The sequence below is a fragment of the Lethenteron reissneri genome, chromosome 6 (assembly GCF_015708825.2).
Source record: "Lethenteron reissneri isolate LAM-NWPU_2019-01 chromosome 6, ASM1570882v1, whole genome shotgun sequence".
Lineage (NCBI taxonomy): Eukaryota > Metazoa > Chordata > Hyperoartia > Petromyzontiformes > Petromyzontidae > Lethenteron > Lethenteron reissneri.
In genome coordinates, this window is record NC_083784.1 from 5,686,586 (window position 1) to 5,700,093 (window position 13,508).

Genomic DNA, 13,508 nt, shown 5'->3' on the forward strand with positions numbered 1-13,508 from the left:
CTCTTCCCCCCCACCCCCTCTTCCCCCCCCACCCCCTCTTCCCCCCCCACCCCCTCTTCCCCCCCCACCCCCTCTTCCCCCCCCACCCCTCTTCCCCCCCACCCCCTCTTCCCCCCCCACCCCCTCTTCCCCCCCCACCCCCTCTTCCCCCCCCACCCCCTCTTCCCCCCCACCCCCTCTTCCCCCCCACCCCCTCTTCCCCCCCCACCCCCTCTTCCCCCCCACCCCCTCTTCCCCCCCACCCCCTCTTCCCCCCCCACCCCCTCTTCCCCCCACCCCTCTCCCTCCCCCACCCCTCTTCCCTTCCCCGCCACCCCCCCCCTCTTCCCCCCCACCCACCCCCTCCTCCTCACCCCCCCCTTGCTCCTCCTGACCCCCCCTCTCTCCGCCTCCCCCCTGGTCGCGTGGCAACGAGAGGACGCGTGACGTCACTGCGGCCTCTCGCACTGCACGGGCCTCGCTCCGCGGGTTGAGACTTCTAGAGGTGAGCGACTCTCACAACAACAACAACAACAAAACTCTCTCACAACAACAACAAGACTCTCTCTCACAACAACAACAAGACTCTCTCACAACAACAACAAGACTCTCTCACAACAACAACAAGACACTCACAACAACAAGGTTCTCTCTACGGACTCTCTGGTGACTCTAGGCCTTCTACTGACTCTCTGGGCCCTCTAAGTTGGCTTGTGGTTGTTGTAATAATTCCTGCAGTCACGAAAGCTCCAAAATTAAGATTGTTGTTGTTTGACTTGCATCCCACTGGGATTTTTGCACACAGCGTTGGTGTGCGGTGCTTTTTCTGGCATTTTTACTGGATTTTCAGTTTGCACATAGTCACTTTAAGATGTTTTCTTGTTCATGTTTTAGTTTTTTTCACCCGATTCAAGAGCCGAATGGCTCACAGGGCTACACCAAATACATGAAACTGAGAAACTGAAACTCTCGTTGCCTCTCCACTGACGCCTCTTCTCTGTCGGCGCTCTTGGACGTTCTGACGACTCATGGCACCGGCCTCACGGACACGCATGGTGGCTCTTGTTTTTGGTGGTGGCTCTTGTTGTTGGTGGTGGTTGTTGTTGTTTTTGGTGGTGGCTCTCGCTTGTCTGCTTGCGAAGCATGTGTAAGTCACAGCGGCGTTGTCCGCTGTTGACTTGTCGCACGGGGAGTTCTAGAAATGTCCATCGATGGCCCCCCGCGCCTCCCCTGGCGGAGGAGCGGACCACGTGCGTGGCTGCGTCTGTCGAGGTTGGCTTTGGTTGAGGTTGGGGGTGGTCATGGATATGTGGCAAGATATTAACTGCCTCGCTTGGTATACAGGAGGTCGTGGGTTCGATCATAACCCTGATGCTTGCGGTACAGTTGGAGTTTGCGTGTCTCTTTCCACGTGGTGAAATGTTAACTGCCTCGCCTGGTATACAGGAGGTAGTGGGTTCGATCCCAACCCTGACACCTGCTGTATAGTTGGAGTTTGCGTGTCTCTTTCCACGTGGTGAAATGTTAACTGCCTCGCCTGGTATACAGGAGGTCGTGGGTTCGATCCCAACCCTGATGCATGCTGTATAGTTGGAGTTTGCGTGTCTCTCTCCACATGGAGAAATGTTAACTGCCTTGCCTGGTGTACAGGAGGTCGTGGGTTCGATCCCAACCCTGACACCTGCTGTATAGTTGGAGTTTGCGTGTCTCTCTCCACATGGTGAAATGTTAACTGCCTCGCCTGGTGTACAGGAGGTCGTGGGTTCGATCCTGATGCCTGCTGTATAGTTGGAGTTTGCATGTCTCTCTCCACGTGGTGAAATGTTAACTGCCTCGCCTGGTGTACAGGAGGTCGTGGGTTCGATCCCAACCCTGACGCCTGCTGTATAGTTGGAGTTTGCGTGTCTCTCTCTCTACACGTGGTGAAATGTTAACTGCCTCGCCTGGTATACAGGAGGTCGTGGGTTCGATCCTAACCCTGATGCCTGCTGTATAGTTGGAGTTTGCGTGTCTCTCTCTCTCTCCACGTGGTGAGATATTAACTGCCTCGCCTGGTATACAGGAGGTAGTGGGTTCGATCCCAACCCTGACACCTGCTGTATAGTTGGAGTTTGCGTGTCTCTCTCCACGTGGTGAAATGTTAACTGCCTCGCCTGGTATACAGGAAGTCGTGGGTTCGATCCCAACCCTGACGCTTGCGGTACAGTTGGAGTTTGCGTGTCTCTTTCCACGTGGCAAAATGTTAACTGCCTCGCCTGGTGTACAGGAGGTCGTGAGTTCGATCCTAACCCTGATGCCTGCTGTATAGTTGGAGTTTGCGTGTCTCTCTCCACGTGGCGAGATATTAACTGCCTCGCCTGGTGTACAGGAGGTCGTGGGTTCGATCCCAACCCTGACGCCTGCTGTATAGTTGGAGTTTGCGTGTCTCTCTCCACGTGGTGAAATGTTAACTGCCTCGCCTGGTATACAGGAGGTCGTGGGTTCGATCCCAACCCTGACGCCTACTGCTGTATAGTTGGAGTTTGCGTGTCTCCACGTGGTGAAATGTTAACTGCCTCGCCTGGTATACAGGAGGTCGTGGGTTTGATCCCAACCCTGACACCTACTGTATAGTTGGAGTTTGCGGTGTCTCTCTCCCCGTGGTCGAGTGTTTTTTTGCCGGTTCCTCCGGGTTTTCCCACCACATTTAAAATCAACATCACGCGGTTAAAATATTTGGCTGCGATACATTTCCACGTGATAAGCTCGTTGGGCTATCACTTGTGGCCAGGTCGGTTATTAAAAAATAGATATGTAGCTCAGTGGGCCTTACTTGAGTTGAGTTCGTATAGTTTAGCTGTGTTCGTTGAGTGGCATTTGCTCGAGAAAGTTGTTTGGGTGTTGCTGTAGAAGACTCAAATGGCCGTGCCACTCACTCGGGTTTTTCTCCGGATCCTCCAATTTTTCCCTCTACATTTATTATATACAACACACGTTTAGAGTTTTTGCCAGTTATATATTTCCACGTGATGATGGTAAACCACTTCGTTGGGCTATCATTTGTGATGGCCACGTCACTTCTGAGAAAAGAGCTATGTAGCACAGTGGGCCTTACCTGCTAAAATAAATAAAAAAAAGAGTTGAGTTAAAATAAGTTTAGTTCGTATAGTTTATCTGTGTTCGCCGAGTGGCATCTGCTCGAGAAAGATGTTTTTGCGCTGCTGTCGAAGCCTCAAATTGGCCGTGCCGCTCACTCGGGTTTTGGTTTTTCTCTCCCCAGACGAAGGAAGGCCATGGTGCTGCTGCACGTGAAGCGTGGGGATGAATCGCAGTTCCTGCTGGAGAGCAACGCGCAAGCGCCGCTCGACGAGCTCACGGCGCGGGCGACGCGCATCTACAACGGGCGCCTCCGCGTGGAGCGGCTGTGCTCGGGTGAGGAACCCGGTGCCCGCCCAGAGTCGGGAGGAAGCTCGCTGGGTTCAGGAAAGGTTTTTCCATAGGCGGAGTTGGGGCCACCCCCCAAACTGGGCAATGCCCCCCCCCCCCAAAAACCGGACACCGTTATTAATTTATTTTCAGAAGTGTACAATTAAGATTGAAAACAAATTAATTATATGCATCCGCGAATCCTTTTGTGAGGGACAATATAAACCCCTGCCCCCGTCCCCCCCCCAAAAATATATAAGTCAAACTCCGCCTATGGGTTTTTCTACTATCGACCACATACAGAATTTTATCAATCGGATATTGGACCGAATAGTCATTTTTAACCGTGCGTCATTTGTTCCATGCTGTGTGTGATTATTTGTGCTTATCACCGCAACGTGGCGCGAACGTTCACCTGCGCGCGTTCTAAATTTCCTTTGCAACGTTATTATCCGTGCCACGGTCTGAGCTCAAATCGCTGGTCTGGCGACCCTTTAAAGTTCGTTTGGCGACTTTCCGCCGCTTAAAAGCGACGGCAACGCTTCCCGTGCGCTGCGCCCGTGCGTGCGAGGCAGGTGTGGAGGAGCTGGCGTCGCACGGGGCAGCACTGCCGCCCAACATGCAGGGCCTGACGGAGGAGCAGCTGGTGGAACTGCGGCTTCGGGACGAGTGGGCCGAGATCTGCGTGCCCAGCGGCGGCGCCCAGTTGTCCCCCGATCCCTGCGGGCGTCGAGGAGGCCAAGGTATCCCCCCGAGTTCATTCAAGGGGAGTTAGCCCACTGACAAATACGGAGCTATGAAGAAGGGTCCTTGCCTTTAACAAAACCATTCATACTCTATATTGTTTTCCTTTTAGGGCCATGATGTTATTTGTCAATGTGTTGAGTGTTATTTGTGCTTGTGCACCACTTCTAATGGCATATCACCAACAAGTGTGGTCAAACAACCTCTGACGACTTACATGTCTTGAGAGACCTTCATTCAGCAGTGCATTGACAGCACGGTGGCGAGATGTTAACTAACTCGCCTGGTATACAGGGAGGTCGTGGGTTCGATCTCAACCCTGACGTCTTTATATTTGGATTTTGCATGTTCTCCCCGTGGTCGCGAGGATTTTTCTCCGGATCCTCTGGTTTTTCCCTCCACATTTAGAAACATGCATTTAGAGTATTAGGCTGGTAGAAATTTCCACGTGATAAGCCACTACTTTGACCAATCAATTGTGGCCAGGTCGCTTCTAAAAAAGAGCTGTATAGCTCAGTGGGCCTTACCTGGTAAAATACTTTTTTTTTAAATAGTTTTAGCTGCAGTTACGATTTTACCGGAAAAAACCATCAGAGTGTGTGTATCTAGGGCAGTTATGGAAAGCCGACCAGGATCTAAAGAGGTGGTGGATAGCAGGTTTTCGTGCTGTTGTTAAAATTAACTACGTTGAAAATACATCATTAGACCTGCTTTGCCCGTACCAAAATACAATAATAGGGTTTTTCTTCTTTTTCTGGCAACAAAACTGAAACCTTTTTACAAGGATTCATGTTACTGCATTAACCACAATGACATCACGCACCTAGTGGGGGGGGGGGGGGGGGTTAGACATTTGTGACGATGTGTGACGAGAGGGGGGTGGGTTTGAGAAATGTGACGTCACGTCAAAATGCGCAACTTTAAATAAATATAGACAACAGAGTCTACTTAATTAAATAGACTTTTTAAGAAATGTTTTCTCCTACAACATCAGAGTGCAGCGCCACATTAAATACGCACTACAATGACAATAGTTTAAAGCGATTTAAAACATGTTTTATTTTTTAGGGGGGGGGGGCAGAGCTTTGTGACGTTATATTTGAGGGGGGTCTGACTTTTTGTGATGCCGTGTGACGATGTTGGGGGGGGAGGGTTAAAAATCGTCCAAAATCGTGTGACGTCATTTATGGACGGTCCCTTATTCTTGTACAGGTTAATTGAGTTTTCAGGTCCATATGGCGTACAGCCGTTTCAACACGGACAAAAGAATTGTTTTGTCTATTTGTTTGTGTTTCTCCCTTGTGATGGGGCTTTCTAAGATGAACGTTGAGATTTATAAGGGCACGGGGTGACCAATACGGTCAGAATTGGTCTGTAATAAGGTAGACACCGATAAGGGGTTGACAGGTATGTCATTGATCGCCCAGTTCAATGACGGGTGGATTTAACTCGGATTCGAACCTGGGATCTCGGTAATGCCGGCTTCATTCCTCTGACACAGCATATAGCACACAGTATTTAGATATATACAGCATGTGTCCATATTGCATAGCAAATAGAACTGACAGACCTGCACCATCTTAATATGTTTCCTGGGTGTCCCTTAATGTGTGTTAAGCACCCAATGAAAAGATGCAAGAGGTCCTGAGGAAAACGATACAAGAAGCCAAAGCACTTATATCAAAGGTAAATGTACTTCAGAGTAAGTCAAGAAATTCGGTTGAAAGTCATGTGAACTCGTGTCAATTGTTTTCATTACAAGTGGCAGTCAACCTTATACGTGGTGAGGTTATTGCCCATTCATTGCTGGCTGGTAGCACGTGTGATTTCGATTTGAAGCTTTCGTGACTGCAGGGATTCATATTCTTGGTTCTTTCGGTAAAGTCACGTAGAAGGGAAATAATAGAATAATAAAAATAAAACAATAAAATTCTCACAACGTTTCGATTGCAACACAAGCAATCAGATCAACTCAAATGAGTACCTGGTGTGGTGTGTAAACATCACCACTGAGAGACAAAGGCGGTTTGGCGTGGTGCTGGCCACTCACCTCCTCGTCTGCTGTAATTGCCTTCATAGGGGCTCGGTAACAGCACTTGCCCCAACAATCAATTCAGGCTATAGGGGGGATCTTTGTCTTGGTCTTTGTATGTTACATTAGTGCTATGTGTGTGTGTTTTAAACTGGGCTACATATGTGTATGTGTCATCTGCTCTGTGCTTCAGAACCAGGTGCAGGCGAATGTGTTTATGACGATGGAGATGGTGCAGGAGGCACTCGATCAGCTGAGAGGAGCCGTCACCATTGTCTATCCGATGCAGCTGCCCCCACACGACCCCGTGCGCATGGAGATAGAGGACAGGGCTGAGCTGGCCGGCATGCAAGTGCGTATGTGTGTGCATACTTCTGTACACAGTCCCATCAGTGAGCTCCTCCAGCGGGGGAGGCTGCATTGGCTGGATCATTCAGGTCGCATCCCCAGCCACCGTGTGTCCAAGGAACTGCTGTTTCGCCAGATAGAGAGGGCTAAATGGGCGCAGCATTGCTTACTGTGGAGATGGACTGATGTGGTATAAAGGAGGATGTGGAGCTGTTTAGACAACCGTGCTAATCGGAGGACTGGCACAAGTGGTGCCAAGATCGGCCTCTGTGAAACAGGCCCATGAAGGACGCCGCTACTGGGCAGTTGGAGGCAGTCACCCTCCAACAACAGCGAAGGGTGTAGGAGCAATGCTCACAACAACGAGCGGAGCTCCGGGCGGCTAAAACGCAGCAAGTTGGCACAGTGGGGAACACAAGTGACGCGTCTGCCAGTCATCTCAGCAAATCTATCTATAACACCTGGGTCTGTCCCGCTTTCTATGCCAGCGAGCCTTCGACACTTCACGTGGCCTAAAAGTGCACGTAGCCTGGCACAAGTGCTGTGGTGATGTGACTGCCACTTCGTGGTGAATGGTGGCTGTTTTTGTGTATGTATATATGTGGGAACATTGAAACAGTGCTACAAATATGGCGAACATAGTTGTATTTCTGGCCAGGGATAAATATCGGTGCAGGCTGGGGGGTAAATATATGGCTGCATCGGGCAGGACTTGATTGATTCACTATTATGGTTTGTATGGCTGTGTAAGGCGGGACTGCAGGTGATTGATGAGACGGAAGCTCAACTGTGGTGGGCAGGGAAGCATTTGCAGTCGGACAAGAAGCTTAGCGACTACATTGGCAAGAACGAGAAAACCAAGATCGTCATCAAGATTCAGAAGGTACAGTGGTGTCCAGGCCACTGCTAACACTTATCTCTGTTCATTACACACACTGCAGGCACCGTGATCAGTTATCAGTACATGAATTAAGATAACATTTGCAGGTTAAAGAATATCATTCTTGCTGTTAATAAAAGTGGGCTTGGGCAGGAAACGACACGATAAGGTATAATGGTCAGTGTTAGACAATTATGAAGAAAAGGGTTCAACGGGGGGATGTGTGTGTGTATATAATTGTGCATATGTGTATGCCTAAACAGCTTTTGTTCGGCTGGATAGAGGGGGCTAAATGGGCGCGGCACAGGTTAGAGAAGAGATGGAGTGATGTGGTACAGGAGGACGTGGAGCTGAGTGGCACTTGCCAATGACTGGTACAGCGGTGACAAGATTGGCCTCTGTGGAGGAGGCTCATGAAGGACGCTACTGGGCAGCTGGAGGCAGTCGCCCTTCAACAACGGAGGGCAGAGGAGCGATGCTCACAACAATGAGCGGATCGCAGGGTGGCTAGAGCACAGCAAGTTGCCACAGTAGGGGGCACAGGTGGTACATCGGTCATTTCAGTCAGGCAACCCATGGCATCTGGGTCTGTCCCACGACCTGCCAGCGGGCGTTCGACACTTAACGTGGCCTTAACGTGCACATAGCCTGGCACAAGCGCCGTGGTGACGTCGCCGCCACTTAGTGGCGAATGGCGGTTGTTGTTGTTGTGTGTAGATTGACTTAGCCTCAAATGAGTACCTGGTACGGTGTGAAAACATCACCACTAGGGAGACAATGCGGCCGGGCGTGGTGTTGGCCACCCACCCCCCTCGTGTGCCGTGCCAGCCTTCATAGGTGTTTTGCTAACAGCACTTGCCCCAGCAGTCGGTTAAGGTTATACGGGGAATTGTCGTCTTTGTCTTGTGCCAGCGAGGTCAGGGTGCCCCTGCTAGAGAGCCCATCGTGAGCGAGGAACAGCAGAAGCAAATGATGTTGCAAGCATACCGGCGGCAGGAAGAGCTCAAGGTACTGTGCACTCACGTCCTCAATTCCCCCCCCCCCCCAACACACAGACGCGTGTGTGTGAATGCCCTCCTGCATGCCGACATGTACCCACTTAAGTGGACACAACACCAACCATATTTGAGACAAAATCTAGATGCACTGGCTATGGCTGTGCCGCTGCCACACATGAGTACCGCGAGCTGTGTGCTGTAGTCTGCCGCTGCCGTTGCTGCCTCGACAGCTTGCTCTGGAGACCCCTAACGCGCGAGTGCACTTGTGTGAGTGTGGGTGTGCGCGCGTGCGTCTAACCCTAATCGCAGTCAAAACACTGCTCGCGGGTGGAGATGGCAGGCCTGTCATTGTTTCACCCGAAGGGGTGTAAGCGAGATGGAAATGATCGCTGCGGCTGCGGGCATGACTGCACGCCTTGTGGTGGTCTTCCACGCTGTCTGCAGCCTGTTTGTGCGTTGGTTGAGTCTCTATAAGTGACACCAACAGTACACGCTCACGTTGGGCTGAAACGGGCAGCACCACTTTTCACAAACCTCCAACTAACGTGACCGTCTGCGTGAATCATCGTGTGTATGTTGAACTTCTTTAGCACCATACATAGCCAGCCGTCCTAATCGTGTATTTGTGTGGCAACCAGTAGACGGTGCGGAGAGGTTCCACGTCACCAGTGGGCATTGCAGACCTTTGGATTTGTTGGCAGTGTTTTTGGAGGCTGGTAGCGCTCACAAATGTTTGTAACTGGGAGGTGGTGGAGTTGCCATTTGATGTCCCCTCCTACTCCCAACAAAGTCAACTCTCAATTATCCAGAGAAATGGGGGGGGGGGGGGGAAGCATGGCCCAGGTGAAACAAAGACACGGATAATGTAAACCATGTCAGTTAGGGTATATAGATGTGTTGTTGACCTACATAGAAGAAGGGGACAGTGGATATGTAACATCTGTCATCTGTTTTGTTTCACTATGAGACCTCCTTTACCAGTAGCAAAATATAGTAATAGGTTTTTACCCTTTTATCTGGTACAAAAACTTGCAAACATGATCCCTTGTATAAAGGTGTCAGTTGTTGCACCAGATAAAAGGGTAAAAACCTATTACTATATTTTGCCACTGGTAAAGGAGGTCTCGTAGTGTAAATGCTTACCCCGAGCTCTCAATACTCTGATAGTGAGCTGTCTTTGAGTTGTACGCCTTTTGGCGTCATCTGGTCCAATACCAATGGAGACTAGGCTCTAAGAAAAGCTGTCTCGGGTGTGGACCAATCAACTTCAAGTACAGTGCATCCATTATCATTATCAGAGTTGTTTCTTTTTGTTTGCATTTTGACTGCTTGTGTTGTGGTTATTGCAAACATGATCCCTTGTATAAAGGTGTCAGTTTTTGTACCAGATAAAAGGGTAAAAACCTATTACGGTTTTGTTTCTTTAAGGCACTGGTCCCTCACCAGTGAAGCATTGCTAATAACAGGATCAGTGTCCAGAAAATTGGTGAATTCGCGTGGAATACCCTCTTTTTTTTACTTCCAAGGCAACTAATCATTGCGAAGGAGTTGCCAATTACCCTCGAGAAGCGGCTGTCGAAGGCTCTCGTTCGTCGAGGCCCTCCCGCCAGCAGGGGCATAATGATGCTGTTTTCTGTATTTTTAAATCCTTTATATTAAGTTCACTTGCTTGCTTGCGCGCTTACGACCGTGCAAATCTTTCGGTCGTTTTTTAACCCACTTCCCGTGATCCAATCGAGCTGACATTTTGCACACAGACTCGTCGTGCGTGACAATTTATTTTCGTGAAAATGTTTTTCCATAACTTTACACTTTTTAGGAAAAAAAAAATTATATTTAATTACCAATTGCTTAATGGTGGCAGGCAATCATCTGAGCCATAGGTGGCAGCCATCTCAAGCCAGAGGACGAGAGGACTCTAGCCGCCACGCATATAAAGGATTTAGAGTGAAAAACTTTGTTTTTACGGGTTTATTTTTTTTCAGAGGCAAGGTTAATCCACAGCACGGATAATTTGCCAAACGTCAATTTATAACAATTATAACAATGATTAAATCGGGAAAATGTGTTTCACCGTTTCACCTTCCGTCTCTTCTCCATTTACCCTGGCAATGTTTACCGCCCCTTCATAGAAGTTGGAAGAATGCGAATCGGATGATCACCTGTCCTCAAACTGGGCCGACGCGCACGCCCTGAAGCGCTCCTTCCAGGGCCTGCGAGACATCTCCTGGAGACCCAAGTGAATCGGTCGCCTTTTGGCACGCGTGCACTGCTCACCCCCATCGCGGTGATCCAGGGCTAAGAGAACGCAGCTCAACTCGTTCACGAGATGATAACTCTAGGGGGACAAAGGGCTGTGTGTGTGTTGTTATTTAATAAAGCAATGTGAAATAAGACACCTTGCACCCTCGTTTATTACAGATTGATAATACTTCATATTAATTGTTTTGCATCCATAGAAACCTCATTGTGATGTGCTACAAGGTATGTGATTACTGCGCAAAACACCGTTGGGCAATGTGCACTTGCTTTTAGAGGGGGGAACATTCCAATAGATCAAGCACCCCCCCCCCCCCCCATTCATACGATCGATTGTGAAGAGAGCCGCATGCATACATGACAATCAGTGGGTGAATCGCATGTTATCAGAGTGGCCGAGCCGCCGTGGGTACACGGGACGATAAGAGATATCTTACCTCCCCCCACAGATGGTTCATCAAGTACTGTCGCCGATTCGGCATGTGCGCATTACTCAGCTGATGGCCTCAAAGCTGCGTGCAGAAGATCACCCTGTTGTACTTCTAAAGAACAGATGTAATTAAATTTTGAGCCAAGAATCTAGATTTGAAGTTATGAGCCAAGCCCAGGTTTTTGTCTCATCTAAGGCAGGGGTCTCCGGTCCGTGGCCTGTTAGGAACCGGGCAGCACAGCAGCAGGAGGTGAGAGCGGTGAGTCTGCGTGTGGCCCGCCCCCATTGTTTTATTGACCACTTCCGTCCGCGCCTCTTTCCTGCACTGCGCGCTTGTGACAGTTTTGGTAAGCCCGCAATCTGCTAACCCCTAGCCAAAATTAGTAAAAAAACAAACGTCGCTGGAGAACTTATTTGAAAAGGGGGAAAGACCCAATGATGAACCCCCCCCACCCCGGTCCGTGAAAAAATTGTCTTCCACAAAACCGGTCCCTGGTGCCTAAAAGGTTGGGGACCGCTGAATAAGGGGCTCACAGAGCTCAGATGCTTCAGGAGCTACAGCCAGGCGCTCGAGTGAGCATGGCAGCATTGGAGACGGAGTTCCAGTCAACTCACCAGCCCCATAGGAACAGCCAAGTGCTATGCGGATAGTACGTATGTTACATCACACTTGGCTGTGTGGTTTGAAAATTCTAACGTGTATTTTAGTGTAGAACAGGGTGCTTAAAGTAATGTAATAGGACCTCTCCCTGTGTGGGTTATCAGCCTTCGGAACTAAACTATTAAACATTTTTTTATTTTACCAAGTAAGGCCCACTGAGCTATATAGCTATTTTTTCAGAAGCGACCTGGTCACAAATGATAGTGCAACGAAGTGGCTTATCATGTGGAAATGTATAGCAACCAAATACTATGAAGGCGTGTTGATTTGAAATGTAGAAGTGAACACCGGAGGACCCTGAGAAAAATCCACGCGACCACGGGAAGAGACACGCAAACTCCAAATATGCAGGTGTCACCAGTGCCGGATTATCCGAGTAGCAAAAGTAGCATATGCTACGGGCCCCGCACTTTCAAGGGCCCCGCGCTATGATTTCAAGCTATCAATTCCGGTTCAGTGATTCTGCACTTGATCTATTACTATAGTACTATACTGCCTTCAACTTTTATGAACGACTGGGTGTTTAAGGTTAGCGATTTGTCGTATTATCTGGCTGTATGGCAAATGAAAAAATACATTTACTTTACTATGCAAGTTAAACACTTGTGTCTTAAGGTTTTTGGTATAATTTATGGCCCCTTTATAACATATGCTACAGGCCCCGCACTAGCTTAATCCGGCACTGGGCGTCAGGGTCGGGATCGCACCCACGACCTCCTGTATACCAGGTGAGGTAGTTAACATCTCGCCACACGTGTCGAGACCGGAGGCACGGTCACGAGGGGGATCAAGCCGGGCAGACCAGCAGAGGGGCAAGCATGGGGAGCGAAGAGGCTGCCTACAGCGTCACGTGGTTAAAACACGTGCGTACAAGCGAACCTGCCAAAGCTAAGAATCAGTGGTGTGGTCTCGCCAAGGGAACTGTCCGGTAATACTGGTAGGAACCTGGTTACACCAGCCCACAGGGGATTATTGTGTCCGTCTGTCCGTCGTGCAGGGAGGGGCTGGGTGGGGAGGGACTGGGTGGGGAGGGGCTGGGTGGGGTGGGGCTGGGTGGGGAGGGGCTGGTCACCCCGTGGTGCCCTTATAAAACTCAACGTTTAACCTACTCACGCCGGCTTGTGCCCGCCCTCACAGTCGGCCATATTTGCGGAATACACCACGCCGCCGTTGACCCTGGCCATTGACCGAGCAACCCAACGTTCCTACCAGCTCCCTCCGCAGGAATGTGTTTGTATGGAGAGTCGAGAACGGTGGTGCCGAATGTTGCAGAGGTTACTGCGCACTATAACGACAATAGTTTCAAGCAATTTCAAGCATGTTTTATTTTGGGGGGGGGGGGGGGGGGGGGGGGCAGAGGTTTGTGACGTCATATTTGAGGGGAGGTCTAACTTGTTGTGACGCCGTGTGACGAGCGGGGAGGGGGGGTCAAAAATCGTCTAAAATCGCGTGACGTCATTTATGGCCGCCCCCCGTAAAACGCACGCGGCTTGCGCATCCGTCGAGCGGCAACACCTCACGCCACGTGCCAACGCAACCGCCATTCGCCACGAGGTGACTGTGACGTCGAACCACTGGCGCCTGTGCCAGGCCAGGTGCACTTTGAGGCAATCGCGTGAAGTGTCGAAGGCTCGCTGGCAGGAGATGGCCTGTAGCTGCACCAGCTGTTACCCCCCTACTGTGCCAACTTGCTGCACTTTAGCCGCCCGGCACTTTACACACGTCCACCTACACACGTCCACCTACACACGTACACCTACACACGTCCACCT

General features: G+C 50.2%; 1 protein-coding gene across 1 annotated transcript; it reads left to right on the top strand.

Moving 5' to 3' along the window:
* Positions 1-346: 346 nt before the first annotated feature.
* CFAP298 (cilia and flagella associated protein 298) lies at positions 347-10,782 on the top strand. The gene is made up of 8 exons (XM_061571042.1): positions 347-484; positions 3,239-3,390; positions 3,960-4,127; positions 5,747-5,814; positions 6,354-6,512; positions 7,260-7,391; positions 8,301-8,396; positions 10,519-10,782. The coding sequence occupies exons 2-8, from the start codon at positions 3,252-3,254 to the stop codon at positions 10,627-10,629; spliced, it is 873 nt and encodes a 290-aa protein (XP_061427026.1). The 5' UTR covers positions 347-484; positions 3,239-3,251; the 3' UTR covers positions 10,630-10,782.
* The last annotated feature ends 2,726 nt before the right edge of the window (positions 10,783-13,508 follow it).